Source organism: Cherax quadricarinatus, chromosome 4 (assembly GCF_038502225.1).
Source record: "Cherax quadricarinatus isolate ZL_2023a chromosome 4, ASM3850222v1, whole genome shotgun sequence".
In the NCBI taxonomy this organism is placed as follows: Eukaryota; Metazoa; Arthropoda; class Malacostraca; order Decapoda; family Parastacidae; genus Cherax; species Cherax quadricarinatus.
Window position 1 is genome coordinate 19,619,788 of NC_091295.1, and position 24,257 is coordinate 19,644,044.

General features: G+C 39.2%; 1 protein-coding gene across 5 annotated transcripts in view; it reads left to right on the forward strand.

Annotated features, from left to right (window-relative positions):
- Positions 1-897: 897 nt before the first annotated feature.
- Positions 898-24,257, forward strand: part of PheRS-m (Phenylalanyl-tRNA synthetase, mitochondrial) — a 160,223-nt gene continuing 136,863 nt past the window's right edge. The window contains exons 1-2 of one of the 5 annotated variants that reach the window (XM_070095063.1): positions 898-1,026; positions 15,646-15,787. In XM_070095063.1, the coding sequence (XP_069951164.1) occupies positions 15,674-15,787 (114 nt within the window). In that variant the 5' untranslated portion in view covers positions 898-1,026; positions 15,646-15,673. The other 4 variants (XM_070095065.1, XM_070095078.1, XM_070095057.1 and 1 more) reach the window with 4 other exon arrangements.

Here is a 24,257-nt window from a genome sequence, read left to right on the forward strand (position 1 = left end):
TGTGATGGGATCCATAGCAATTGTACATTGCTCAAACAGCTGGAACTTCCCAGGGATGCAGGGAAAAGTGAGATGCTACATGAACATAAAGGTGATAACTGAAGGGAAGACTAGCGTATGTAGGCGAAGAGAAAAGGGATGGAGCAAACAGGGGCGACGAACAAATAAAGAATGTCTAATAACATCGGTGACTATTCTGTATATGGAAGGATTGCAGATATCATGAGAGCGTACATAGTAGCGAAGGCAATGGGCATCACGGCTATCAGACAAGGATGGAACATTCGCTTCTGCATAGAGGCTCTCAACAGAGGAAGAGGAAAAAGCACCAAGGCATAAACGTAATCCTTGGTGATGGATGGGGTTAAGGCTAGAGAGAGTAGCAGGAGAGGCCGCTGAATAGATCTGGTCACCATAATCGAGTTTCGACAAAATGAGGGCTGAATGTAGGCGAAGGAGAGTTCGACGATCAGCTCCCCATGAAAGATGAGCAAGGGTTTTAAGGCTACTGTCAAGGTGGATACCTGTGGATACCTGTGTTTGGCTCCGGACCTCAGCGTATGAGCCGAGTGCAGTAGTGATCGAACTACGGGACACCCAAGTGATATTGATAAAGATAAATTTCTTTTAGCATGATACAGTGTTTGTACAAAGGAGAATGACATTTGGGTGTACATGCCGAAAGCCCCTTTATATGCAGAGCATTTCGGGCAAACGTAAGCCTAACTTCAGACTAATAAAGCAAACTGTAATCAAACTGGAACCTATACGTGGTTGCAGGGGTCGAGCCGCAGCTCCTGGCCCTGAGTCTAACTCTGCCGAAGTTTAGGCAAAGAGGTTCACCTGACCTAAATGAGAACATTTTGTTTATGTTTTTCTTGTACGCATTAAATTTTTTTTTCATAATACCAGCCCTGATTCGGGCAACGTATTTTTTTACTCGGACACCTGGGAAATAAGGTTTCATAAGACGCAAACTTTGGTAGCCGTTAACAACCCCAACATCAATAACAGTACATTAATTTGGTAACAAACTTGAGTTTTCCTTTGATCATAGATAAATAACCCGTACATAGGAGAATGAAACTTGTGACGCCGTTTCTGTCAAGAAAGACCGAAACGTCGCCATAAGCTTCAGTCACCTACATGCAGGTTATTTGTGTATTCATGCAAGGTATTGTGCCTTTTTATTCTTAGAGCGTATTGTGCTGTGCAGGTATTGAGCTGTATAGTCCTTGTGGCTTAGCGCTTCTTTTCTGATTATAATAATAATGTGCAGGTATTGTAATATATATGTAATATATATTGTAATATATATGACAAATATTCATAAAGATTAACTAAGCCCACTGGAGTCTGGTAAAGACCCACTGTGACCTATGGTCTTGCTCTTGTTTTACTACTACTAATTTTCACAGCATTTATTTTTATTTATTTATTTATTTATTTAAAATTTGAGCACACATACAGAGGTACAAAAAATACAGATAAGAGCAGCATGCCAAAGCCACTTATACTATGCATAGCATTACGGGCTGGCTTAAAATTAACTTAAGATTAACTAAGCAATGATGAAATCAGTGATAAAACTTTAATGTAAACAGATAACTATAAAGCACAAGTGAGTATTACAAAGACAGGTCATATGGTTGCTTGCATTGTTGTAGATTCTGTTAGGTAGTGTATTTAAAAAATAATAAAGTTAGATTGGGTTTTAGGTTTAACATTTATGTGATATAATTGTGAGAAACATTTAAGATATACAATTTATAAGGTTCAGTTATTCAGTATTTATTTGGTTTTGGGTGAGTAAGTAATCTTTGAGAAGAGACTTGAATTTATAAACAGGTAGTGTTTCTTTTATATTTACAGGTAATGAATTCCAGATTTTAGGGCCTTTTATGTGCATTGAGTTTTTGCATAGTGTGAGATGGACACGAGGAACATCAAAGAGTGATCTGTGCCTTGTGTTATGGTCATGTGTTCTGTTGAGGTTGGCAAGGAGATGTTTGAGGGGAGGGTTAATATCAGAGTTAAGTGTTCTATGTATGTAATAGGTGCAGTAATAAGTATGGATGTTTTGTATGGTGAGTAGGTTTAGTGTATTGAATATTGGTGGAGTGTGCTGCCTATAGTGAGAATTTGTTATCATTCTAACTGCAGCATAGTTATATACCATACTCCTTGCTATCATTATCATTATTATTAAGCCAGCCCGTAATGCTATGCATAGTATAAGTGGCTTTGGCATGCTGCTCTTATCTGTATTTTTTTGTACCTCTGTATGTGTGCTCAAATTGTTAATAAATAAATAAATAAATAAATAAATAAATAAATAAATCACTGCAGCCATGCTCACCTTTTCATTTGTTTATGTTGCAGACTTTTTAAAAGTGCATTACAAACCATCCAGAAATATGACTTACCTTCGTAGTGTTTTTTTTATATAATAGTAGTTATATCAAATTTCGAGTAAGCACAATGAAGTAGTCATTTTCATTTGTGTGTCCTTGGACATACTGATGTTGAGGGTAATGAACTTGCAGACTGCCACTCAGTGCCATGTTTATGATCTGACAATCTCCCATGGGTCTCCTTTTCAGCTTATTTTCTGTTACACTGGTAACAGTCTTGGCATAAGTTAGAAAACAACAAGTTGTTATAAATTGATGGAAAACAGTTCTTAGGCACCAGGCCTAAGGCCTGTATACCTTCTACATGTACCTTTAAAAATAAAGATATTATTATCATTATTGTTATATTATATTCTCATTGCTGAAATGGAAAACCACACTTACTCATTAATTATAAATCAGACACAAACAATATGTAAACAAATTATTATTATTATTATTATAATCAAGGGGGAAGCGCTAAACCCGGAGGATTATACAGCGCCTGGGGGGGGGGATGTGGAAGGCATTCAGGCTTAATTCGGGGAACTGGAGCACAGATCCAATTCCCTAAATCAAGAGCCCCTCACCAACATCAAGGAACCTTCCTTGAGGGGATATGTAAACAAAATAATTTGTAAAGATGCTTGGCATTTCTCTGCTAGGACTGCCAGGTGGCTTTAACAGTTAACTATATATAATAATAACAAACTGTCCTATCTGTGATCACACACAATTCAGTCTTGACATCTTCAGTGCCTGATACACTAACTGCCCTTCTTGCAGACTCCTATGACCTCTTTTTTTAGCTGACTCTAACCTATTGTACCAACTACTATTTTAATTTTGCACCATCATTAACCCTAAGCTTTACAAACCCCATATCTTTACAATGTAAACCACCTCTGTGCTGTATGACCCATATAGGTTTGGTGCTTATTTTCAAATATAGTAAAAATCTAGACAACTTTGAGCATAAGCATTCTCTCTCTCTCTCTCTCTCTCTCTCTCTCTCTCTCTCTCTCTCTGTCTCTTAGTCTCTCTCTGAACAAATACACTGTACAGAATAATATAAATATTAAGAGAGTATAATGCATAGAGTGATTACTATAATGCTGGGACTCCCTGATCCATTAGTTGATGTATAGCTCGTGTAATTTTTGGTAAAAAATTTTTCTGATGTGTAGAGTAATATATTATTTATGAGTAGCAGAGCTTTGTGATCAACAGATACTCCCTCTCGTGCACTAAATGTAGCCCCTAACGTGCCTTTGTGTGGGTAACTCCAGACTTGGGGCAAATTTTTGTTGTCTCCAGATAGTTGTCTTCCCTTGCCTGTTAGTGCTGTCTCAACCAGCCAGATATATAGTTGAAAATTCCCTTTTTCCTTGTCCCTGGTTCCATTCTGCTTGCACAAATCTCTTGAGAGTTACTTCACTGGTTGGGTGAGAGTCACCTATTATTACCTTTTTTCCTGGATAGGGCTGCCTATGATTTTCCTGTCCATCATGCAATTTTGTTCCTCACCTATGCTTTCCTCAAGGCTTTGGGACAAGTCATTGAACTAAATTTAGTAGTGCCTTCAACTTCTTGCCCACAGCATCTTTGACTAGGATCCTCTGGATTCCTGTTCCATCTCCTAAAGGGGCTACCACACCCACTACTACTACTACTACTACTACCACCTCCTGCCTATGTATACCCATCCTGCTCTCCTTTTCATTAGTGTGACTTTGTAAATGGTCCAATTCAGACCGAAACATCGTCGTAAGCTCCTCTCTTCTATGTATGGGTTATTTGTGTATTGTACCACTACTGTCCTCTCATGATTGAGAACTTTTTAATGGCTGGGAGCTGGGAGGTAGAGCTCAATACGGCTTGTGCTATAGGGGCTTTCAACAACCCCAGTACCACTAACATGTTTACTCTTACAGTAATTTTCAACAGCGGGGCAGAAGGAAGATGCAAAACAATCTTCAAAAATAGGACTAGTTGCTCATGTCCTCTTTTATTTGACATCCATAACAGAACAAGATAAAATTTGTAACAAACACACAAACTTTATTTCTATAAAGTGGAATACAGTATATTATACAATTAGGGTGAGTGACATATATTACTACTTTATAGAAAGATCCTTGATATGCAAAGTATAGTTTTTAACCCTTTGACTGTTTCGGTCGTATATATACGTCTTACGAGCCACTGTGTTTGACGTATACAGTGGACCCCCGGTTCACGATACTAATCCGTTCCTGAGAGCTCATCATAAACCAAAAATATCGGAAAGCGAATCAATTTTCCCCATAAGAAATAATGGAAATCAAATTAATCCGTGCAAGACACCCAAAAGTATGAAAAAAAAACTTTTACCACGTGAAATATTAAGTTTAATGCAATAGAATAGTAATTACAATAACAACAATAACAATAAATAACAATAAATAACGAAAGAATAATTGACACTTACCTTTAATGAAGATCTGGTGATGATTGATGGGATGGGAGGAGGGGAGAGTGTGGATGGTGTTAGCATTTAGAAGGGGAATCCCCCTCCATTAAGACTTGAGGTAGCAAGTCCTTTTCTGGGGTTACTTCCCTTCTTCTTTTAATGCCACTAGGACCAGGTTGAGAGTCACTGGACTTCTGTCGCACAACATAACTGGCAGCCTCACCATGCCTAATCACACTATGTATACCACTACAATTCTTAAATCTTTCAAACCTTTGCTGGCCTTAAATTCACTCACATCACCACTAGTTGCAGGCAGTTTTTTTACCAAATCGTCATGCTTGAGAGATGCTATCTCCTGCTATCTGTTTTTCATTTATCCACACCAATAACAGTCTCTCAACATTTTCTAACACTTGCGGTCGCTGTTTCGTAATCACAGTTGCACCTTTTGCAAGAACGGCTTCCTAGATTGCCGTTTTCTTGCTCACTATAGTAGAGATGGTTGACTGGGGTTTACTATACAACCTGACCAGCTCCGACACATGCACTCCACTTTCGTACTTTGCAGTTATCTCTTTCTTCATTTCAACAGTCATTAGCACCCTTGGTCTCGAAGGGTTGGCACTGGGAGCTTTCTTGGGGCCCTTGGTGACTTATTTTGCAGAAACAAGCACCAAAAACAATGATAATATGGAATGTACCGAATGTATCCTTAGATGCGCGCACACTGGCTGGCTTGTAAACACTGGCACACACCGGGCAGTTCAGGCCACACATGGACACGTCTCGTACGAACCACATCGCATACCGGGTTTTGTATCGGGAAGCGAGGCAAATTTTCTGCGATATAATGCATCGGTTACCGGATTTATCGGATACCGATAGCATTGCAAACCGGGGGTCCACTGTACATACTACTCATAAATTCTAGCAGCTTCAAATCAGGCAGGAGAAAGCTGGTAGGCCCACATGTGAGAGAATGGGTCTGTATGGTCAGTGTGCACCATATAAAAAAAAATCCTGCAGCACGCAGTGCATAATGAGAAAAAAAAAACTCTTACTGTTTTTTTTTAATTAAAATGCCGACTTTGTGGTCTATTTTCGTATAGTATTTATGGTTGTACATGTATTCTCGTTTTCTTGGTCTCATTTGTTAGAATGGAAAACATAAAAATAGAGATGATTTTGATTGGTTTTACTATGAAAGAACCTTGAAATGTAGCTCAAAGTAGGGGAAATGTTTGATTTTTGCCAATGTTAAAAAGTAAACATATGATGTCATTATCCAATAAATGTCCAACTAGCCATTCAATTAACAATTACAGTGGACCCTCGCCTAACGCTATTAATCCATTCCTGAGAGCTCAACGTTAGGCGAAATTATCGTTAGGCGAATTAATTTTCCCCATAAATAATGGAAATAAAATTAATCCGTTCCTGACACCCCAAAGTATAAACAAAAAAAAATTTTTACCACATGAAATATTAATTTTAATACACACAAACTGAAGAAGACATGCACAGTTACATGACACTTACCTTTATTGAAGATCTGGTGATGATTGATGGGATGGGAGGAGGGGAGACTGTGGATGGTGTTAATGCTTAGAAGGGGAATCCCCTTCCATTAGGACTTGAGGTGGCAAGTCCTTTTCCGGAGTTACTTCCCTTTTTCTTTTAATGCCACTAGGACCAGCTTGAGAGTCACTGGACCTCTGTCGTACAACATATCTATCCACAGAGGCCTGTACCTCCCATTCCTTTATGACATTCCTAAAGTGTTTCACAACATTGTCAGTGTAATAGTCACCAGCATGACTTGCAATAGCTGTGTGAGGGTGATTTTCATCAAAAAAGGTTTGCACTTTAAGCCACATTGCACACATTTCCTTAATCTTTGAAGTAGTCAACTTCTTCAATTTCTCTATCCCCTCCTCCGAAGCAGTTTCCTCAGGTGTGGCCTCTTGCTGTTGAAGATGATCTAGCAGCTCATCAGTGGTTAGTTCTTCATTGTCCTCCTCCACCAACTCTTCCACATCCTCCCCACTAACCTCCAACCCCAAGGACTTCCCCAATGCCACAATGGATTCCTCAACTGGCATAGGATTCCCAGGGTTAGCCTCAAACCATTCAAAATCCCTTTTGTCTACACATTCTGGCCACAGTTTCTTCCAGGCAGAGTTCAAGGTCCTCTTAGTCACTTCCTCCCAAGCCTTACCTATAATGTTTACACAATTGAGGATGCTAAAGTGATCTCTCCAAAACTCTCTTAGAGTCAATTGAGTTTTTGAGGTCACTACAAAACACCTTTCAAACATAGCTTTTGTGTACAGTTTCTTGAAGTTGGAAATGACCTGCTGGTCCATGGGCTGCAGGAGAGTAGTAGTATTAGGAGGCAAAAACTTGACCTTAATGAAGCTCATTTCCACAGAAATTCGCTCTGCCACATCTGAAGGATGACCAGGAGCATTGTCTAATACCAGGAGGCACTTAAGGTCTAATTTCTTTTCAGTTAGGTAATTTTTCACAGGGGGGGCAAATGCATGGTGTAACCAGTCATAGAAAAAGTCCCTAGTGACCCATGCCTTACTGTATGCCCTCCACATCACACACAAATTAGCCTTGACGACATTGATTTTCCTGAACACTCTGGGAGTTTCAGAGTGATACACCAATAAAGGCTTCACTTTGCAATCACCACTAGCATTGGCACACATCAACAGAGTAAGCCTGTCTTTCATAGGCTTATGTCCTGGGAGTGCCTTTTCCTCCTGAGTAATGTAGGTCCTGCTTGGCATTTTCTTCCAAAACAGGCCTGTTTCGTCACAATTAAACACTTGTTCAGGTTTCAGTCCTTCACTGTCGATGTACTCCTTGAATTCCTGCACATATTTTTCAGCCGCTTTGTGGTCCGAACTGGCAGCCTCACCATGCCTTATCACGCTATGTATGCCACTACGATTCTTAAATCTCTCAAACCAACCTTTGCTGGCCTTAAATTCACTCACATCACCACTAGTTGCAGGCATTTTTCTAATTAAATCGTCATGCAACTTCCTAGCCTTTTCACATATGATCGCTTGAGAGATGCTATCTCCTGCTATCTGTTTTTCGTTTATCCACACCAATAACAGTCTCTCAACATCTTCTATCACTTGTAATCTCTGTTTCGAAAACAAAGTTGCACCTTTGGCAAGAACAGCTTCCTTGATTGCCGTTTTCTTGGCCACAATAGTAGTGATGGTTCATAGGGGTTTTGTGTACAACCTGGCCAGCTCGGAGACACGCACTCCACTTTCATACTTAGCAATGATCTCTTTCTTCATATCCTTAGTAATTCTCACCCTTTTTGTTGTAGGGTTGGCACTAGAAGCTTTCTTGGGGCCCATGGTGACTTATTTTGCAGGTGCAATCACTAAAAAGGCTGTGATAATATGAAATGTTCTGACTGTATGCTTGGAAGCGACCACGGTGGCTGGCTTGTAAACACTGGCACCCACGGAACAAGTGAGGTGGACTCAGGCCGCATGTGGATACGTCTTGAACGAATCGCGTTGAGCGAATTTTTTAGTACTAGCCGAGGCAAAATTTTTGCGTTAAAATGTATCGCTAGGCGGATTTAACGTTATGCGATGCGTTCGTTAGGCGAGGGTCCACTGTATTACAATATTGCAGCAGTCTGCATAACAGTAAATCTTCTATTTTTTGTTTGAATAAAAATTCAAAATAGAGAGCAAGAGTAATATCAGAGGGGCCTGGAGATGTGACTGATGAACAAAGAAAATGTTATTTATAGAATGTCTGCATTGTTCATTCTGGACCCTATTTTGAAATTGGCATTTTTTTAATTTGCATGAAATTGGCCAAATTGCCAATTTCTGACCACTTTATTCAGTAGTTGAAATTGGTAAATGGGCAGTTTCTTGTACTCAGTCGATAGAAAAAATGGAGTTCTAAAGAAATAGTTATGAGTTTGGTCGACTGGAACAATGGAATTAGCCGAAAACAGGGCTCAAAGTGGGGGAAATCGCCGATTCATTAACCCTTAAACGGTCCAAACGTATATATACATTTTTTCAACATTTGAAAGTATGTAAAAAAAATTAGATCTTCTTTTGTTTTTTACATTTGAAAATGTGTAAAAAACTTATATCTACATTTTATTTTTTGTTATATTTGAAAATATATAAAAAAAAACGTAGATCTACTTTTGGAGCACTACGGATTTGAACATCGATCTGTTTGAACCGTTTAAGGGTTAATATCACTGAGGTCGCTAACTTCACGAGAGTGTAATTCCATAAGTTTTCCATCAAGTTTCGTATTTTTGGTGTCATTACCATAGTGAAGAGATTCTCTATCATTTCATTAGAAAAAATAATTTTTTTTTTATTTTTAATTTTTGCGACACCAGGAGATGCCTCAGGATGTGGGGTTGCGACAGTCAAGGGGTTAAGATATTGGAAGTATTTAGCAATTCAATAGAAAATGTAATTAGAAATATGTATTGAGTTATCCTAGGTTAAATCTGCAGTGTGCTTATTGGCTGAATTCCTCTGTTAATACAGTATTGTACAGGTCCGCCATCACAAATCCGGCAATCAGTTATTCGGTTCCTTCAGTTATTCGGCACTAATTTTGGCTAGCATAATTTCAAATTTCCAGGGTCGCCACACCAACCTGCTGGTACTGTTTGGTGGCGCTACTTGCTGCATAAGTCATTCCAATTTTTTTTTCTCCATTTATTGTTTTAACCTGCTTATTTTTAGCCCTAGCCATGGTTCCAATGAATAACAGAAATGCTTCTCATTATGTAAAGCACCTACGCATTACATTATCCATTAAAGACAAGGTGGCTTTGAAGCCACTGTCGGTTGCCATGAGCTCAGTCTCATGATGCAGGAGAATATGCTTTATTATTACGCTAATATCAACACTACAGCTTATTTGCCTATCACAATTGATCTAATATGACGTAATAAACAATATAAATAACATAAAACATGTTAAATACTCCAGAATTAATAATATTTGGCATAACACCGAGCAGTTCGATGGAGGTATGAGGAGGATATGATATATGGCACTCCCTCAACTACCTCAAGTCATACCTCAGCAACAGAAGCCAATATGTGTACGCAAATGGGGCAAGCTCTTCCGCTCAACCAATTACAGTTGGTGTCCCACAGGGAAGTGTCCTTGGCCCTCTTCTCTTTCACCTATACATAAATGACCTACCAAATGCTTCGCAATTACTCAAACCCACACTTTTTGCAGATGACACTACATACGTCTTCTCTCACCCGAGCCCAGTCATGCTAGCCAATACTGTAAATACTGAATTACAGAAAATATCTACCTGGATGAGGACTAACAAACTTACACTAAACATTGACAAAACCTACTTCATTCAGTTTGGTAACAGAGCTACAGATGTCCCTCTTAACATAATGATAAACGGATCACCTATCACAAAGCTAACAGAGGGAAAATTCTTAGGAATCCACCTTGATAATAGACTCAAATTTCATACACATATACGACAAATTTCTAAGAAAATTTCCAAGACTGTAGGCATACTATCGAAGATACGGTACTATGTTCCACAGTCAGCCCTCCTGGCCCTTTATCACTCTCATTTACCCCTATCTCACCTATGGAATTTGTGCATGGGGATCAACAACAATTAACCATCTCAGACCACTAATTACCCAACAAAAGGCTGCAGTTAGAATGATAACAAATTCTCACTACAGGCAGCACACTCCACCAATATTCAAAACACTCAACCTACTCACCATACAAAACATCCATACTTATTACTGCACCTATTACATACATAGAACACTTAACTCTGATATTAACCCTCCCCTCAAACATCTCCTTGCCAACCTCAACAGAACACATGACCATAACACAAGGCACAGATCACTCTTTGATGTTCCTCGTGTCCATCTCACGCTATGCAAAAACTCAATGCACATAAAAGGCCCTAAAATCTGGAATTCAGTACCTGTAAATATAAAAGAAACACTACCTGTTTATAAATTCAAGTCTCTTCTCAAAGATCACTTACTCACTCAAAACCAAATAAATACTGAATAACTGAACCTTATAAATTGTATATCCTATATGTTACTCACAATTATATCACACAAATGTTAAACCTAGGACCCAATCTAACTTTGTTATTTTTTTAAATACACTACCTAACAGAATACTCCATTCGACTGAATGTACAGCAATGCATGCAACCATATGACCTGTCTTTGTAATACTCATTTGTGCTTTATAGTTATCTGTTTACAATAATGTTTTATCGCTGATTTCATCATTGCTTAGTTAATCTTAAGTTAATTTTAAGCCAGCCCGTAATGCTATGCATATAAGTGGCTTTGGCATGCTGCTCTTACCTGTATTTTTTTGTACCTCTGTATGTATGCTAAAATTACTAAATAAATAAATAAATAAATTCTCCTATCTCTGTCTTGGTGGCTTATATTAGAGAAAACGGAGTATAACACAGGGCTAACTTGATGTACACTCGTACTGTGCCATAAACATGAAACAAAAAAGTTATTTTCTCTCTATAGATTATCACACACAACAGCATACGTGTAGAGAACCTAGGATAACCCAAAAAAGTCAACGTGGCTTATTTTTAGTACCTGGCTTGGGTTAGCCATATATGATTTTTGGTAAATATTCGATTCCCAGCCAGGGTAGAAACATTAGGTGTGTTTCTTTACACCTGTTGTCTATGTTTACCCATCAGTAAATGGGTACCTGGGTGTTAGCTGACTAGTGTTTATCTGGAGTTTATCTGGAGAGAGTTCCGGGGGTCAACGCCCCCGCGGCCTGGTCTGTGACCAGGCCTCCTTAAGTCAGTGTCCCAGGATGCGACCCACACCAGTCGACTAACACCCAGGTACCCATTTTACTGATGGGGAACATAGACAACAGGTGGAAAGAAACACGTCCAATGTTTCTACTCTGGCTGGGAATCGAACCCAGGCCCTCACTCAGCATAACAAGCGGCTTTCTATACAGTAGTATGTCACTGATGTCAGCTACGCCTGTATACCTTGTACATGTACGTGTAATAAATAAAGATATTATTATTATTATTATTATTATTATTATTATATTATTATTTTCTCAGTTGTTTGTTGGGTTATCTTATTCAAACTTGGGCAATGTATGATGGAAAGATACTTCTTCACACACACCAAAAATGAAAGAAATCAGACCATAAATAGCGGAGTTCACTTCTCAGCCATTAGCGGCCGCTTAGCGGTATATTTTTGTATGGTTGTTATGGTTATATTCTCATTTTTTCAGTCTCATTTGATAGAATGAAAGATATATTACAGAAATAGATATGATTTTGATTGCTTTCATGACGAAAAGTACCTTGAAATTGCGCTCACAGTAGCGAAATTGTTCTATTCTTTAGCGAAGCTCAAGAGTAAACAATACCTGTCCAATACCTGTCCGCCTGCCAGTTTAAATTCCAGTACGGAGTCAAGAATGGCTTGACATTATTTATACAATTATTACAATAATGCAGCAGTCTGCATAACAGTAAATCTTCTATTTTTTTTTGTGAATAAAAATTCCAAATGAAAAGCAAGAGTAATATAAGAGGGGCATGTAGCCGTGACTAATGAACAGAGAAAATGTTATTTTAGTGCCAGGAATGTCTGCATTGTTTATTCTGTATCCTATTTTGAAATTGGCATCTGTTGAAATTTGTGTGAAATCGGCCAAATTGCCAATTTCTGACCACTTTATTGGGTAGTTGAAATAAGTGAATGGGCGGTTTCTTGTACTCAGTTGACAGACTAGAAGTAAATAAGTTTATTCAGGTATACACAAATACAGTTACATAGATTATCATACATAGCAGTGTATGTACATATAGAGAACCTAGGATAACCCAGAAAAGTCAGACAAAGTGACTTATTTCCAGTACCTGGCTTGGGCTTGCCATATATAATTTTTGGTAAATATTTTTTTTTCTCTGTTGTTTGTTGGGCTATCTCATTGAAACTTGGGCAATGTATGATGGAAAGATGCTTCTTAACGTACAACAAAAATAAAAAAGATGGACGATAAATAAGGGAGTTAACTTCTCAGCCATTAGCCACCTCTTTGCAGTATATTTTCGTATGGTTTTTATGGTTGTATTCTCATTTTTTTGGACTCATTTGATAGAATGGAAGATATATTACAGAAATTGACATGATTTTGATTGCTTTCATAATGAAAAGTACAGTGGACCCCCGGTTAACGAACTTTTTTCATTCCAGTAGTATGTTCAGGTGCCAGTACTGACCGAATTTTTTCCCATAAGGAATATTGTGAAGTAGATTAGTCCATTTCAGACCCCCAAACATACACGTACAAACGCACTTACATAAATACACTTACATAATTGGTCGCATTTGGAGGTGATCGTTAAGCGGGGGTCCACTGTACATTGAAATTGAGCTCAAAGTAGCGGAAATGTTCAATTTTTGCCGATGTTCAGTGAACTGTGTAAGTCAAGTTGGTTAATTTTATTAAGTGTATTCTAACCTAACCACTCTGTACTTCGGCAAATTCAGTAATCCGGCACACTACAGGTCCCAATGATGCCGGATTTGTGATGGAGGACCTGTATCATGAAATTGTAATAAATCTGGAATGAATAAGGCATCTTTCTGCAGCTCCACACCCTGTTTGCTGGTAGGGAAGCTGGTGGTGGAACAGCAGCTCCTGGTTTCATTGTTGACTTATGCTAATTTGACAGTGTTACCCCCTTGATGCACTGTGTGGACCTGTCTGGTCTTAAATTTTTTTTTCAGAGGGATGATGAGGTTGTAGAAGACCCAAACAGTTGAGCTGAGGTAAAGAAATATTGGCAAGTTTGCACTTGCAGTCACAAAAATTTGAGCATAATAGTATGTTGGAGACACAGTCATCACCTGTGTACTAGTACACCTACCATCCAACTTACGACCGAGTTCGGTTCCGAGAAACCGGTCGTAAGTCGAAATGGTCGTAAGTCGAACTTTACTACTGAATATCAACAAAACATTTTTGTAATGACTTTATTTTATTGTTTTATTTTGGTATTTCATGTTTTACTTTACTTTGTATGCTGTTAGTACTGTATTTTATACTGTAAGGTTTAGGATAAACACTGTGTACAACACAAATAGTTGTTTATTTCCGAGAAATTTGGCACAAAAAACACGGTCGTAAGTGAAGTGGTCATAAGTCGAGCAGGTCGTAAGTCGGATGGTAGGTGTATATTGGACACAGTTAAAAGGTTAATATTAACCCTTTGAGGGTTGACAGGCCCTCTCCGAGACTTGCTCTCAGGGTTGGCCAAATTAAAAAAAAAAAATTATTTTTTCTTATGAAAAGATAGAGAATCTTTTCCCGATCATAATGACACCAAAAGTATGAAATTTGATGGAAAACTTATGGAATTATGCTTTCGCAAAGTTAGCGGTGTCGACGATGTTTACGCATCGGCAATTTTGCCCACTTTGAGCCCTATTTTCGGCCAATTCCAGTGTACTAGTAGACAAAAATCATAACTATTTCTCTAGAACTCCATTTTTTCTATTGAATGAGTACAAGAAACCACCCATTTACTGATTTCAACTATCCAATACAGTGGTCAGAATTTAGCAATTTTTCCAATTTCACACAAATTTCAAAAGATGCCAATTTCCAAATAGGGTCCAGAATAAACAAGAAAGACATTCCTGGCACTAAAATAACATTTCCTCTGTTTGTTAGTCACATCCCCAGGCCCCTCTTTTATTTCTTTGGCTTTCCACTTTCAATTTTTATTCTTACAAAAAATAGAAGATTTACTGTTATGCAGACTGCTGAATTAGTGTAGAAACGGTATAAATAATATCAGCACACTTGTGAAAGAATATTAGACTCACCAGTTGATGTGTATTGGACGCTTGGCATGATTTGTTTACTTTTGAACTTTGGTAAAAATCGAACATTTCTGCTAATTTGAGCTCAATTTCAAGGTACTTTTCATTGTAAAACCAGTCAAAATCATCTCAATTTTTGTAATATGTCTTCCATTCTATAAAATGAAACCAAGAAAACTAGAATACAACAATAAATATCATTCAAAAATACAGTGCAAAGTCGCTGTTTTATTCCAAAAAACATGGTCAAAGTTTTTTTTTTCTCATTATGCATTGTGTGCTGCAAGATTTTTTTTATACTGCGCACACTGACCATATAGACCCATTCTTTCATATGTAGGCCTACCAGCTTTCTCCCACTAGATTTGAGGGCGCTAGAATTTAGGCGTACTAGTACGTCAAAAACCCTTGGTCGTAAGTCATACTAGTACGGCCGAAACCCTCAAAGGGCTAAGATCAATGTCAAGATTTGTTCAACAAAATGCTATTAATGAGAGTATAGTCGGTTACTGTTTCTAGCAAATTCTAAAACAGCACAAAATACCCTAACAAACTAATTCTTTGTGAACTTTTTGTATAAGTTTTATTGTCAAAATTTTATTTAATTTTTATTATTTGGTTATGAACTGCCTTCATAGTTTGTACTACAAATCTTGGTGCCATGTATACAAAATTGAATGCCTGTGATCTTTCTCTTGAGACCAACCTAGGTTCAGGTTACAAAGATTTGGCATGATTTTAATACATTTAAATCCTCAGACAAATCAGTTTTAGTACCTGTTAAATAATAATTGAATTAAAGAGTAATAATTTTATCTCTTTCCTAAATTACTGTTTTTTTTACAAACAGCTTGTCTGGTCGCCAGAGAGGTGGGAAGATGGTGCTACAGATCCTACGACCACCCCTTTTGAAGCATCTACAGACAGCGAGCTTAACTTGTGTAGTATCTAGAAATTATTCTGCAAAAGCAACTATCAAACAAGGAGAACAGGTAGTGTTCCAGTGTTTTTACCTCAGTGGCTGTTTCCCACCAAGGCAGGGTGATCCAAAGAAACCATCTTTCATTCAATTACTGGCTTACCAGAAGTGTGCTGACATAACAATCCATCTGCAACATTTCCACCCCTCCTTCATAGTGCAGGCACTATCCTTCCTACTTCCACAACTCCAGCTAACCGGTTTCCCTGAATCCCTTCATAAAAGTTACCTTGCTAACACTCCAACAGCATTCCATTAAAAGTCACTTGCCTCCATTTACTTCTGTCAACACAGTTATGCAAGTCTGCTGTATGCTCAGATCCCTAAAACTCGTTTTCTTATTTATATTCAGTAGACCGTCGTTTAACACAAGTTACGTTCCTGAAAATGCCGTGTTACACAAAACTGTGCTAGACAAACTAAAGAACTTATGGGAAAAATAGGGTTACATTCCTGCGAGCCCCCAAAAAGCCGAACAACTTTTTTTTAGACCAACAGATCTTACAAAAATAAAAGTGAATATGTAATTGTAGTTCATTGTCGTGATGTATTATGTTGTTTTTACTGCATAAGGTTACAAATGCAACAGAAATAATAGTATTTCTTAGCTTAAATTGTGGGTGCTGGTGTTTGTGGATGATTGTGAAGAGAGTGGAGAGTTATGCTGTGGTCCTACTGGGCTGAGGTGGATGGTAGAGATACTGGTAATGAAGTCATTCAGTAAGTCAATCAAGTCATTCAGTCAGTCAAGTCATTCAGTCAAGTCAGTCAGTAAGTCATTCAGTCAGTCAAGTCATTCAGTCAGTCAAATCATTCAGTCAGTCAAGTCATTCAGTCAGTCAAGTCAGTCAGTAAGTCAGTCAGTCATATTTATCTCATTCTTTTTGTGTACAAAATGATGCTTCATTCCAGCTACAGGCTTCTCTGATAAGATATATATGGACCATGCATTTTGTAATAGACAGAAAGGTCAGACAGAGAGTGTGCCTTCCTGGAGCTGGTGTTGGTGACATAGTCAGCAGGTTGGATAATATTATTGCAGGTAATGGGAACAAGCCCATTATCTGTCTTAGTGCTGGGGGTAATGACAGTGGGAAGGGCAGGAGAGAGGAGCTGCTGGATAAGTACAGGTTAGCCATAGAAGTAGTTGGGTCTAAGGGAGGGATCCCAGTCATATGTAGCATCTTGCCTAGAAAGGGAGTGGGCAATGAATGGATGTCTAGGGCAATTGGTATAAATTGCTGGCTAGACAGGTAGTGCAAGGAACTTGCAATCCCTTTCATTGATAACTGGGACCTATTCTTTGGCAAACATGATATGTATGCAAGGGATGGGGTTCATCTCTCTGGGGATGGAGTGATTGCATTAGCCAATTCAATTGAGAGGGTAATTGATGACTTGTCTAGGAATTTAAACTGATAGATTATAGAGGTATGGGTGTTTCTGGGAAACAATCAGGCTGCAGTATTAGGGTTAAAAACAGCAGTTATTACCGGGATACCTCAGGGATATGTTTAAAAGACAATATTCAAAATAAAGTTGCTAGTAATGGCAAATCAATTGATCAACAGACAAAGAGAGATAGCAGAGGGCAACGAGTGACTAGCTCCCTTAAGGTTTACTATACAAATAGTAGGAGTCTAAGAAATAAGATAGATGAGCTAAGATTACTTGCAAGTGTAGGTAATATAGATATTATTGGTATAACAGAGACCTGGTTCAACCTGAAAGATAGTGAAATGCCTTCTGAATGCAACATATAGGGTTATAAACTATTCCACACTGATAGGGTCACCAGGAAGGGTGGTGGAGTGGCGATGTATGTCAGAGAAAATTTAAATTGTTGTCTTAGACATGATATAAGATTAGAAACATAGAACACAGAATCTGTTTGGCTACAGTTTCTCGAGGGACGTGACAAATTAATTTTGGGTGTGATTTATAGGCCCCAAACCCTGATAGGGAGTGCAGTAAGCTGTTATGGGACGAAATTCATAAGGCATCTAGATATGAAAATGTTGTGATAATGGGAGATTTTAACTTTAGACAAATTGATTGGAACAATATGACAGGAAATCTTGAGTCTAGTGACTTTCCTGATACGAATCAGGATTGCTTTTTAGAACAGGTTGTGACAGAACCAACTAGAGGAAACAATCTGCTTGACTTGGTTCTTGCCAACAAAGATTCACTAATTGATAATCTTGAGGTTAATGATGAGCTTGGGGAAAGTGATCACAAATCACTTAGTTTCAATATAGTATCATGGAATTACCCAGATAACTGCAATCAAATCTCTGTCCCCGATTTTCGCTTGGCCGACTTCATGGGACTGAAAAATTACCTGGGTGGGCTAAATTGGGATGTCCTGACTATGGGTCAGGTAGGTGATCTTGGTTGCCAATATGACATTTTTCAGAGCATAATTCTAGCTGCCCAGACAACTTTTGTTCCTAGTAGGGAAATTAGATCTAACAGAAATGATCCCAAATGGATGAACAATAGATTAAAACAACTTATTGGTCAAAAGAGAGGCATATATAGGCATATCAAAAGAGGGGATGGGCAGTTAAGAAATCAGTATATTCAGTTAAAGAGAGAAATAAAGAAAGGAATAAGAAAAGCAAAAAGGGATTATGAGGCTAATCTCGCAAAGGATTCAAAGATTAACCCAAAAGGGTTCAGGTATACATAAGTAAGATTAGGGACAAGATTGGCCCACTTAAGAGTAACTCTGGTCAGATCACTGACATTGATAAGGACATGTGTGAAATTCTCAATACCTACTTCCTCTCAGTTTTTACCCAGGTAAATACTAGCGATATTCCTGAAATAATAGATTATGTAGAACAAGATGATAATAAACTATGTATGATTGCGGTAACTAGTGACATGGTCCTCAGACAAGTAGAGAAACTAAAACCTAACAAATCCCCAGGCCCTGATGAACTGTTTGCAAGGGTGTTAAAGGAATGTAAAGAGGAACTTAGCATACCTTTGGCTAATCTTTTTAACATATCACTACAAACTGGCATTGTGCCTGATAAGTGGAAAATGGCAAATGTAATACCTATTTACAAGGCAGGTGACAGGTCCTTGGCTTCAAACTATAGCCAGTAAGCCTGACCTACATAGTGGGAAAAATTTATGGAATCAATAATTGCCCAAGCAATTCGTAGCCATCTTGACAGGCACAGACTGATTAATGAATCTCAACACAGTTTTACAAAGGGGCGTTCCTGTCTTACTAATTTACTAACTTTTTTCACTAAAGTGTTTGAGGAGGTAGATCATGGTAATGAATATGATATTGTGTATATGGACTTCAGTAAGGCTTTCGATAGAGCTCCACACCAGAGGCTATTGAGGAAACTTAAGGCACATGGAATAGGAGGAGAAATTTTTTCCTGGGTAGAGGCATGGCTGACAAATAGACAGCAGAGAGAGTGCATAAATGGGGAGAAATCAGAATGGGGACACGTCACAAGCGGTATTCCTCAGGGGTCAGTGTTGGGCCCATTGTTGTTCACAATTTACATAAACGACATAGATGAGGGAATAAATAGCGACATAAGCAAATTTGCTGATGACACCAAAATAGGCCGTCCAGTTCATTCTAATGAGGACACTAGAGCACTCCAGGATGATTTGAATAGACTGATGCAATGGTCGAAAAGTGGCAGATGCAGTTTAATATTGACAAATGCCAAGTTCTAAATGTTGGACAGTTAAATAACCATGCCACATATAAACTAAATAATGTAGATCTTAATACTACTGATTGCAAAAAGGATTTAGGAGTTCTGGTTAGCAGTAATCTAAAACCAGGACAACAGTGTATTAGTGTTCGCAATAAAGCTAACAGAATTCTTGGCTTCATATCTAGAAGCATAAATAATAGAAGTCCTCAGGTTGTTCTTCAACTCTGTATATCCTTGGTTAGGCCTCATTTAGACTATGCTGCTCAGTTCTGGTCACCGTATTACAGAATGGATATAAATGCTCTGGAAAACGTACAGAGGAGGATGACAAAGATGATCCCATGTATCAGAAATCTTCCCTATGAGGATAGACTGAGGGCCCTGAATCTGCACTCACTCAAAAGGCATAGAATTAGGGTGGATATGATCGAGGTGCATAAATGGAAAACAAGAATAAATAAAGGGGATGTAAATAGTGTGCTGAAAATTTCCAGCCAAGACAGGACTCGCAACGATGGTTTCAAGTTAGAAAAATTCAGATTCAGGAAGGATATAGGAAAGCACTGGTTTGGTAATAGAGTCATGGATCAGTGGAACAAACTCCCGAGTACAGCTATTGAGGCTAAAACGTTGTGTAGTTTTAAAAATAGGTTAGATAAATACATGAGTGGGTGTGGGTGGGTGTGAGTTGGACCTGACTAGCTTGTGCTGCTGGGTCTGGTGCCATGCTCCATCCTTGAGTGGAGGTGACCAGACTGGGTAGGTCATTGGGCTAATCAGGGGGGGAGGACATGGACCTGCTCCGCATGGGTCAGTAGGCCTGTTGCAATGTTCCTTCTTATGTTCTTACTTTCCACAACTGGCATAGGCTCATCAGGGTCAGCCCTAAACCCTTCAAATTCCTCCTCTTGGACACATTCTGGCCACAATTTTCTCCAAGCAGAGTTCAAAGTCTTGGAAGTCATTCCCTCCCAAGCCTTACCTATAAGGTTAATGCAATGGAGGATATTGAAGTGATTTTCCAGAACTCTCTTAGAGTTATTTCAGTGTCTGAGGTCACTTCAAAGCACTTTTGAAACACTGCTTTGGTGTACAGTGTTTTGAAGTTTGAAATGACCTGCTGGTCCATGGGCTGGAGGAGAGGAGTGGTATTAGGGGGCAAGAACTTCACTGTGATGAAATGAAACTCCTTCACCATTTGCTCTTCCAAGTCTGGAGAATGAGGAGGAGCATTGTCCATTACCAGGAGGCACTTGAGTTCCAGTTTATTTTCCAGGAGGTATTTCTTCACACTGGAGCCAAATCTTCATTGAACCAATGAAGGAAAATGTCCCTTGTGACCCATGCCTTACTGTTTACCTTCCACATCACACACAATTTACTCTTGGCGACACTGTTTTTCTTGAACACTCTGGGATTTCAGAGTGATACACCAGTAAAGGCTTCACTTTGAAATCCCCACTAGCATTACTACAGAACATGAGAGTTAGCCTGTCTTTCATAGGCTTGTGTCCTGGTAGTGCCTTTTCCTCCTGCGTGATGTAGGTCCTCCTTGGCATTTTCTTCCAAAAGAGGCCTGTTTCATCACAATTGAACACTTGTTGGGGTTTGAATTGTTCAGCCTCTATGTACTCACATGGAATAATATATGGTACAGTGGACCCCCGGATTTCGTAGTCGTCGGATTTTGTAATATTCGGAATTAGTAATTTTTTTTGTCGAAATTTTGGCTCAGTGATCGTCATTGAACTTGGTAATAGTCATTCATCGCGAAAGTGTTCATGCGGCCCAAGCAGCCCGACACACCATTTACAGCTAATGTACCATTGTTTATCAGCCAGTGAGGACGGTCCCACGCGCTCATACAATACATTTTGTATTACAGTGGACCCTTGGTTATAGGCTGTAATCCGTTCCAGAAGCTCGGCCTAAGACTGAAATGGCCGAAAACTGAAATACAGTGGACCCCCGGTTAACGATTTTAATCCGTGCAAGAGGGCTCATCGTTATGCGAAATAATCGTTATGCGAATGAATTTTCCCCATAAGAAATAATGGAAATAAAATTAATCCGTGCAAGACGCCCAAAAGTATGAAAAAAATTTTTTTTTTACCACATGAAATGTTAATTTTAATACACACAAACTGAAAAAGGCATGCACAATTACATGACACTTACTTTTATTGAAGATCTGGTGATGATTGATGGGATGGGAGGAGGGGAGAGCATTATCTTCTTACTGTTTAGAAGGGGAATCCCCTTCCATTAGGACTTGAGGTAGCAAGTCCTTTTCTGGGGTTACTTCCCTTCTTCTTTTAATGCCACTAGGACCAGCTTGAGAGTCACTGGACCTCTGTCGCACAACAAATCTGTCCATAGAGCTCTGTACCTCCCGTTCCTTCAAGACTTTCCTAAAATGGGCCATAACATTGTCATTGAAATAGTCACAAGCACGGCTTGCAACAGCTGTGTCAGGGTGATTTTCATCTATAAAGGTTTGCAGTTCAACCCACTCTGCACACATTTCCTTAATCTTTGAAGTAGGCACAATGGATTCCACAACTGGCATAGGCTTCTCAGGGTTAGCCCCAAACCCTTCAAAATCTTTCTTAATTTCCATACTAATTCCCACCCTTTTTACCACAGGGTTGGCACTAGAAGCTTTCTTGGGGCCCATGGTCACTTATTTTCCACAAACAGCACCGAAAACACTGTAATAATACGAAATATTCCGAGTGTATGCTTGGATGTTACCGCGGAGGCTGGCTGGTAAACAATGGGACGGCCGGCACATGTGAGGGCACATTGGACGCGTCTCGGACGAAAATCGGTATGCGGGTTTTTAATCGGTATGCGGGGCAAAAATTTTGCGATAAAAGTAATCGTTATGCGGAAAAATCGCTATGCGATGCCATCGTTATGCGGGGGTCCACTGTAATATTTCCCATAAGAATTAATGGAAATACAATTAATCTGTTCCAGACAAAAATATTCACATAAAAAAAAATAATTTTTTTAACAATTATACAGTATAAGTATTTCATACCTTTATTGAAGGCTAATGCTGGCTTCTGGAAGATAGGGAGGAGGAAAGAGGGAGGAGTTAGTGTTTGGAAGGGGAATCCCCCTCCATAAAGACTTTAGGTATCAAAGCCTTCTCTGAGGTTACTTGCCTTCTTTGTCTTTTAATGCCACTAGGACCAGCTTTAGAGTCACTGGACCCCTGTCGCACAACAAATCTGTCCATAGAAGTCTGTTTCTGGCGTCTTTAAGATTTTCCTGAAGTGGGACAGGGTTTTGTCACTTGAACATGTTGCAGATATGGCTTGTTTCAGGTTGGTCATGGTGGTGTTTCTCTACAAAAGCTTTCACCCTAGTCCACATTGCACACACCTCTTTAATCTCTGAAGAAGGCACCTCCTTCACTCCCTCTTCCTCCTCCTCTGAAGCAAGTTCCTCAGCTGCAGTCTGTTGCTGTTCGAGTGGAAGCTCTGTCAGCTCTTCAGTGGTTAGCTCTTCCCTGTGATCCTCCACCAACTCTTCCACATCCTTGCCACTCGCTTCCAATCCCAGGGACTTCCCCAGTGCCACAATAGAGTCCACAGGGTCAGGCTCAGCCTCAAACCCTTCAAAATCCCTCTCTTGGACACAACCTGGCCACAATTTTCTCCAAGCAGAGTTCAAAAGTCCTGGAAGTCACTCCCTCCCAAGCCTTACCTATAAAGCTTATGCAATTGAGTATAGTGAAGTGATCTTTCCAGAACTCTCTTAGGGTCAACTGAGTGTCAGAGGTCACTTCAAAGCACTTTTCAAACATTGCTTTTGTGTAGAGTTTTTTGAAGTTAGAAATGACCTGCTGGTCCATGGGCTGGAGGAGAGGAGTAGTGTTAGGAGGCAAGAACTTCACTGTGATGAAATTGAAGTCCCTAAACACTTGGTCTTCCAAGTCAGAAGGATATGCAGGAGCATTGTCCAGTACCAGGAGGCACTTGAGTGGCAATTTCTTTTCCAGGAGGTATTTTTTTCACACTTGGGCTAAACACATCATTAACCCACTCTCTGAAAATTTGCCTTGTGAGCCATGCCTTTTGAATAGCTTTCCACATGACATGCAGTCTATTCTTGATGACATTGCTTTTCTTGAACACTCTGGGATTTTCTGAGTGATACAGCAATAAAGGCTTCACTTTAAAATCCACACTAGCATTAACACACAACAAAAGAGTAAGCTGTCTTTCATAGGCTTGTGTCCTGGCAGTGCCTTTTCCTCCTGCGTGACGTAGGTCCTGTTTGGCATTTTCTTCCAAAACAGGCCTGTTTCGTCACAATTGAACACTTGTTGGGGTTTTAACCCTTTCAGGGTTTCCGACGTACTAGTACGGCTTATGCACCAGGGTTATTGACGTACTAGAATGCCTAAATTCTAGCGCCTTCAAATCTAGTGAGAGAAAGCCGGTAGGCCTAAATATGAAAGAATGGGTCTATGTGGTCAGTGTGCACAGTATAAAAAAATCCTGCAGCACACAGTGCATATTAAGAAAAAAAAAAACTCCGATCGTGTTTTTGGTTTAAAACAGCGACTTTGCAGTGTATTTTCATATGGTATTTATGGTTGTATTTTAGTTTTCCTGGTCTCATTTTATAGAATGGAAGACATATTACAGAAATTGAGATGATTTTGTTTGGTTTCATAATGAAAAGTGCATTGAAATTGAGCTCAGGGTAGCAGAAATGTTCGATTTTTACCAAAGTTCAAAAGTAAACAAATCATGCCAGGCGTCC